The sequence below is a fragment of the Triticum urartu genome, chromosome 6 (genome assembly GCF_003073215.2).
Source record: "Triticum urartu cultivar G1812 chromosome 6, Tu2.1, whole genome shotgun sequence".
NCBI classification, from domain to species: domain Eukaryota; kingdom Viridiplantae; phylum Streptophyta; class Magnoliopsida; order Poales; family Poaceae; genus Triticum; species Triticum urartu.
Genome location: NC_053027.1, coordinates 289,947,987 through 289,955,026, shown reverse-complemented (window position 1 = coordinate 289,955,026; position 7,040 = coordinate 289,947,987). Strand labels below are relative to the sequence as shown.

The window sequence follows — 7,040 nt, the reverse complement described above, 5'->3', positions numbered from 1 at the left end:
TCGGTCGAATTCATGGTGAGAAGTACCATCCTTGCCCCTCGATGATTTGTGTTATCACCGACAACATTATTGCTTTCCCTCCAACACAAACTTGTTCATGTTTTGTGTTATACCTGGAGATCCGTGCTATCCAGTAATTATTCTTCTTTACCTTGGAGTATTACCATCTTTGATGTCAAGGATGTTGTGAGAATTTCACCACCTCTTGAGAATTCTTGATATAAGTGAAACTTCACCATCACCATTAATTCTTGGTCCCCGTGTCGATTCTAATCGGAATACCGGCAATTGAACCTTGAGGTGTGAATTCAAAACTTCTAGCAACCCTATTGCTTGGGGTGAATGATCGATAGTTTCATTCTAAATTCTTTTGTTCATTAAGTCACCATTTTAACATTGTTCGTGCGACCCAGCCCATATTTCGGGTGCACCTTTCAACCAATGTTTAAATGGGTATGTTTCCTCGGGCATACCTCATTGTATCATTTTAACTGACAATTGTCATCCCCTTGTTCACCTAATTGTGGAAATCCATCCTTTGGAAAATCTCAATGAATTGTCGCTGAGTTCATTAGCCACCACTTCATCCTCTCCTTGGTTAAATGGTGAACTCATGATTCAGGACTTGCCTTCATAGTTCATTTCATGAGAATCTTGCAACGCCATCCCGTCAATGTGTTGCACCTATTCTTCTCATCCCGAGTCTGAGGTATCCTGACACCAATCAGATCTGAACCCCGGTCAGATATGATGGTTGGAACATATTTCAAAGAGTTTTCTACATTATATCATGTCATGGATATTATGCTCTGCTTGTCCTTGGGAAGGATATACCCTTGAAATATGTCTGTATACACATTTTCCTTTCCATTGTTCTGTTTAAACCTGATAATTTCTTTTCCTTTCCATGGGTTTGTTTAAACCTCCTTGTGATCTATATGATCTAAGCAGTAATATTCTCCTGCTTATGTAAACACCTCGGTGTACCATTCTGTCAGTAAGACCCTGTTACTATTGTTGAAAACTTTCTGGTAACCGCCGATGGACGAGAACTCTACCTAATGGTCCGCCTCATTCAACGAGCAGGAACATGGTTCTCTTCGTCCCTCGCCCTTGGTAACGAAATTGTTGCCGACATAACTAACAACCTATCCTCTGACATGCCTTGCTTACATGATCGTGCAAGACGTCACCGCCCTTCCTACTTTTAACCCACATGATGGGCCCATAACCCATAGTTCCACAGGATCGAAACCTGACTCTCCTGTACATCCCTGCTTCAAAGTTATTCCTAGAGCTTGACTTCGTATGTAATTTGCGAGCCACCTTCCTAGTGATCAATTCTGGTATCGGACACAATACTTATTCCCGTTGCTCTGAACCCCATTCACACTCTGTTTCAGGCAATGAATGATTGCCTATCCGCTTGAAACTTCTTATTGCACCGTCTTACTTTGCTCTCGATGTGTTTCATTTGTTGAACTCGAGAGATACTCATATGTTCATACTTGGGAAACCCCCAGAAGATTTTCCCTTGTACACCATCACATCTTTACATTTATCCTTTTCTTAGTTCGATCCTTTTGGTTATATCTTGATCTACTAGAATAAAAGTTTTTAGTATGATCTAGTTTTGTTCTTTGCTTTGAGTTCTATCTATGTAATCGAGTCCGTGAGTTATATAATAAAGAGTAGTTTTGAGTTGAGGGCATTCCTTTCTTGCTATGATCTTGAGAAAAAATTAAAGAAATAAAAAGATTATATAATAATCTTATGGAGAGTGATGACTTCACATATAAAGAGTATGATGAATAAAATTTGTTAAGAGTTGGTCATTCACTACAGGAATCAGCTACTTTGCCGTCCGCCACGGTGGACGTCAAAGGCATGAATGGCGGACGGCAAAGGTCTTTGCCGTCCGCCACGGACGGCAAAAGTAGACGGCAAAGAAAGGGTCGGTAAAGAGCTACTTTGCCGTCTGCTTTCTGAAGCGGACGGCAAAGCGGCCTTTGCCATCAGCGGCTGACAGCAAAGGGCATGGCTCTTTGCCATCTGCTGGCAAACGGCAAAGGGCATGGCTCTTTGCCATCTGCTGGCAGACGACAAAGACTGCAGCCTCTTTGCCATCTGCTGGCAGATGGCACAGAGACCAAATTGGCATTAATTCTGTTTCTTCTTATATCCATTCATTTTCATAGAAAATCAAACACACACACATATACATAGTTTCATCAATATTACACAGTTTCATCCATAGGTAGCAAATTTCACAAAGTAAAAAACAAAAACTAAAGACAAGCACTCCATATCTGAAATTACAAGAAATGACCTAAAACTAAATATCTATTTTCCTAGGCAGCACACACTTGACCACCATAGCAGCTTGCCGGACCGTTGTATCTGTGGAGCACAAAACAACAGTCAGCCTGATTAGAAATTTTAAGGAGAGCAGTGCTAGTTTAAGAGTTATGAACAGATATAAATGGTGCATAAATTCCTATTATTCAACAAACATAAGTTATTTCCAAGTGAAACACGGGGCAATGTTATCCACTTCAAAACAGAACAGAACACATAGGTACACACATTGTCAAGTTTCTTCCACAAATGAGTTACTGATTGAGTTCAAGAAATGACCAAGGGCCTAATTGGTTCACAGGACCTAAAAACTCATAAATAGGGAAATCACTGGGTTGCAATGTCATGCCATCTCTTGATACTATATGTTCGACAGGATGTTTGAGTGCATCATAGAAAACCATAGGAGTTTTTCAAGGCCGCTTTTTACAATCATATGGAATAATTTGAAGTGGAGAGGCCCCAAAAGGGGAAATCATGTTGTGTGGGAAAAGAGAATACCATTCACCGTAATGAAAAATATAGCATGCCAGAATCACTATTCTAGAGCACATATCCGTACCAAAACATTTATAGTGTTTCCAACTCTTCTAAACATGTTAGAACACTATGAGGACAATCAAATTGAGTTATCTAAGCAATTTGACAATCAAATGGAGTTAACACGGGCCCCAAGGTTAGGGATTTAGTGACGGCAACAGTCTGCCAGCCGGTTTCCTCAATAGAAGGGACAGACCCAGTGCTAGAAGCAGAACAAGAACGTTGATACACAAGATAAGCACAAGCCCTTGAGAGCAGTCTGCTTGGCAGAACAATTAATTAACCTCTAGAAGCAGAAGAAGCACATTGATAGACATGTTATTATGAAGAACCAACCTTGAGAGCGGTCTGCTTGCGCAAGATATCATTGGACTTGAACATGACTGCGGCAATCCAGATCATGACGAAGAAACCTACACAATATAAACTCAATTGGAATGAGGAACTCGCCATCATCTTCTGACCAAGAGGCATCAAGTACCTAGACAAAAAAGTAAGAGCACAATAAGATACAATGTATGCCGGTGGACATGTTTAACAGCAAGAAAACTACCCTATGAATAGCATAGTTAAATGTGATTCCTCCTAGTAGTATGTGTTCTATTATTCATAGTGATGAGAGCCCGAGACTATGCCAATAATGTCTAGAAAGAAAAGGCCTCCAAAATGTAGCATTATTTCAGTAGCAAGATTTTCTTTTTGGAAATAGGTTTATCCGAGGAGCGTTTACCTACATCACATACTGTAATACATGCACTTCATTTGTTTTTAAGAAACTTGAGATTACTGCTGGTGCTAAAACAAAGCCCACCAAAATCCTCTTTCAGCTAAAATACCAATTCACGTACTAGCTAGCATCACTAGTTAAGCAAACAGATTTATCACTTGTAGTAGCGCTGACCAAATTGCCACGGCAGCAGAACCCCAGCCATATGAGTACCCTGTCTTAAATCTAGACTATACCAATTGTGCAACTGACATTGAGATTTCAGAGGGCGGGCGCAGCAGAACAGCAAGTGCTATACTTTCACATTGGGGTCCCTGAGGTTGGTGTGCAGCCACTCGGCGGACACAACAGGCTCGGTCCGCGGCACCGCGTGGACGACGCCCGACACAGCGTTGGTGGCGGCGGCCTTCGAGACGGCCGACGACATGGCATTGAAGCACGCGGTGATCCCAAACAGCGTCATCGACGGAGACGGCGATGCCCCGCACCCGACCTCTGCCATGCGCGCCCATCCGACCCTGCCCTACAAGTTTCCAAGAAAATTATGACAGCCTCAACAAGTACGGAACGAAAAGAAGATCTGACAACTACTCCCTCTGTCTCACAATATACAGAAACATCTGAAACTTGTGTACCTTCCAAATGGACCAAACACTTTGTTGATCGCTTGGAGAAAATATATGCTTTGAGGAAGAAGAATTGTTGTCGCGCTACCTACGTAAGAAGGTTGCCGCATAAGTAATCAGGTTGATCATGAGCTTAACACTAAGCAGTTACAGAAAATAGTAGAGATGAAGCAAGCAACAATATTTACTTCCGGGATATTATCAGCGGATCCATGAGATGGTCAGGCTTTGAACCCTCTGCTGCCCACAAGTATCAGTATCAAAATGACCTTGCCCAGGTAGTGTACCACCACATATTAGCATGAGCTCGTCCAAATACAAGACACGGTGGGGACTGAAGAACAACGAGACTGCAAACAGAATTAGCATTGCAGGAACCGCGGAGCACAGGCAATGCAATCGACAGTACTGAGCCACAGACAGAGCAAGCGAGCAGGCACGGAAAAAACAGGGCGGAGGAGCGGGACTCACGCGCGCTCGAGCTCGTCGGGATCGGGATCTTCGGCTGCGGCCGCGGCGAGCCAGAGCAGCGCCACTGCGCAGATCCCCGGGGCCCACCGGGGCCCCATCCCCGCCTCCCGGCCGGCCTCAGATCACCCATGGCGGGCGGGGCGCAGAGGATCTCGGTGCTCGGCTCCCATGGTGGCGGCGGATCTCGAGGTCGGGGCGACCGGCGACGAGGCTTCATCGGCGGGGCGGCGAGCTTGTGGGGAGGTGGCGGCGTGCGACGCGGCGCAGGCGGCAGCGCGAGGTGGCGGGGCTCCTGGGGTCCGTTGAGGTGGCAGCACGCACCGGCGGGCGGAGGCGAGGTGGCGCAGTGGCGCGGGGTCGAGAGGCTCTCGGCTGTGGGGCGGGCGTCGTCGAATCCCGCCGGAGCTCGCCGGAATCGGCCAGTGTTGCTTCTCATGGGAGGGAGAGGGAGAGATGAGCGGGAGAGAGAGGGGTGGGGCAGAGAGATAGGGGCGGAGAGAGAGGGGATAGATATAGAGGAGGTGGGGCAACGTTTTTTTTTACCGGCAAAAAAAATAGCCCCCTCTTTGCCGTCCGCCAACAGATGGCAAAGAATCTTTGCCGTCCGCCAGCAGATGGCAAAGAGTGGGGTTGGACCGTTGCAGTATATTGGCATCCGGTGGCACCTCTTTGCCGTCCGCTGACAGATGGCAAAGATTCTTTGCCATTTGCCAGCAGACGGCAAAGAAATGACAGATGGCGAAGACCTTCTTTGCCGTCTGCCAGTTCTTTGCCGTCTGTTGTTTGGTAGCTGATGGCAAAGACCTTCTTTGTCGTCCGCAAGAAGATGGCAAAGAACTGGCAGACGGCAAAATCCCTGATTCCAGTAGTGATTGTTGCAATTAATAGGAAGTAATAAAGAAAGAGAGGTTTCACATATAAATATACTATCATGGTCATCTTTTGTGATTGTGAGCACTCATTAAAATATTACATGCTAAAAAGTTGATGTTGGACAAGGAAGACAACATAATGGGTTATGTTTCCTTATACCCGAATAGAAGTTATATTGTCATGGATCCTCCAACATGTTGACTTGCTTCTCACCCCATGCTAGCCAAATCTATTGGAGCAAGTGGAGATACTACTTGTGCATCCAAACATCCTTTTGTGGTTTTGTCACAGCAGATGACCTTGCGAAAGGACTTAGGTGTCGAGCCATCGCGACATAGGTTGGCTTAAAGGTGTTGAACGGGGCAAAGGACACAAGGTTTAACCAGGTTCGGCCCCCCACAACTAGGTAGAAGCCTGCACCTGCTTTTGTTGACTATTACTTGAGTATCGATTACAAGGGAGTGGAAATTGCTTGACCTAGCTCTCGATCAATTGTTTCTTGAGTTAACCCACCGCATGTCTCGCCTTTATATACATAGGTCGAGGCCCTGGGCTTATAAGAGTCCAAGTCGGATCACACAACACGACCGACTCGGTTTCTAAGTCGCCTTGCCTTGCTAGGCAAGTCGCCATCGGGCGGCTCACACCTCCAGGCCATCGGCCCTCAACAGGCCCACCTCTTAAGCCACCTACAGTCTTCATGTCTTCTTAGGCCCGTTACTCTTTTCTCTTGAGTCACCAACAGTGTAACCCGGCCAATCCTAGGAGGGTCACACCATGGGGTTATATCCCCAACATTAGGATCCAGATTGATTCGAACTTGTTCATGTCTATCTTCACTGCTTCTGGTTGGCGAGTCTTATTTTCCAATGCTTAAACTTGAACGAATCGTTTTAACCCGCCATGAAGTCATGCGACATAAATCCCGAAAAACCTATGGCATCACAACAAATCTTTTTGCATTAATTGGTCATCCGAGAATCGAGGCGCCTCCACTATTGAGATAATCATGACGCCTCCTCGATTTCTGTGCTTGCCATTCTACTGTTTCCTTATAAATAGGGACGAGGGGGTTCCATTTTTCACTTTTACCCCATCTTCCTTTCTTCTTCTTCTTCCTCTCGCCGCCTATTGCCACCAGAGCTCCGCCGTTGCCGCTGAGCTGCATCAACCACTCTGTCAAGGCGGCTGCATCACCCTGTTTAGATCAGAGAACTGCGGAACCCATCTGCTCTTCACTCAAATCTTCAGGTAAAGCTCCTTCCTTGGTTCAGATCCAAATTAGGAGGCCCTGGCTCACGAAGTTCGTCATAGTTCATCCAAGTTCATCCATCAATTTCTTAGAAAACATAGATCAATCCAAAAGTATATACAGTTCGAACGACCGTTGTTTTCAACCTCTATCTTGCATCTTAGATAAATCTTGTTTCTGTTTGAATCACTGC

The 7,040-nt window shown here is 45.5% G+C and overlaps 1 protein-coding gene across 3 annotated transcripts; it reads right to left on the bottom strand.

The window, feature by feature from the left end:
- Positions 1 to 2,244: 2,244 nt before the first annotated feature.
- Positions 2,245 to 4,885, bottom strand: LOC125517220. 3 transcript variants are annotated; one of them, XM_048682399.1, is made up of 4 exons: positions 4,723 to 4,884; positions 4,261 to 4,335; positions 3,235 to 3,379; positions 2,245 to 2,400 (listed from the first exon to the last, which is right to left on the bottom strand). In XM_048682399.1, exons 1-4 carry the CDS (start codon positions 4,818 to 4,820, stop codon positions 2,344 to 2,346), a joined length of 375 nt encoding a protein of 124 aa, XP_048538356.1. In that variant the 5' UTR covers positions 4,821 to 4,884; the 3' UTR covers positions 2,245 to 2,343. The 3 variants fall into 3 exon arrangements, 2 of the variants coding, with proteins under 2 accessions (XP_048538356.1, XP_048538357.1); XR_007287484.1 differs by lacking the exon at positions 4,723 to 4,884 and adding an exon at positions 4,440 to 4,677 and having other exon boundaries at positions 2,247 to 2,400; positions 4,261 to 4,339; XM_048682400.1 differs by lacking the exon at positions 4,261 to 4,335 and having other exon boundaries at positions 4,723 to 4,885.
- Positions 4,886 to 7,040: the final 2,155 nt, after the last annotated feature.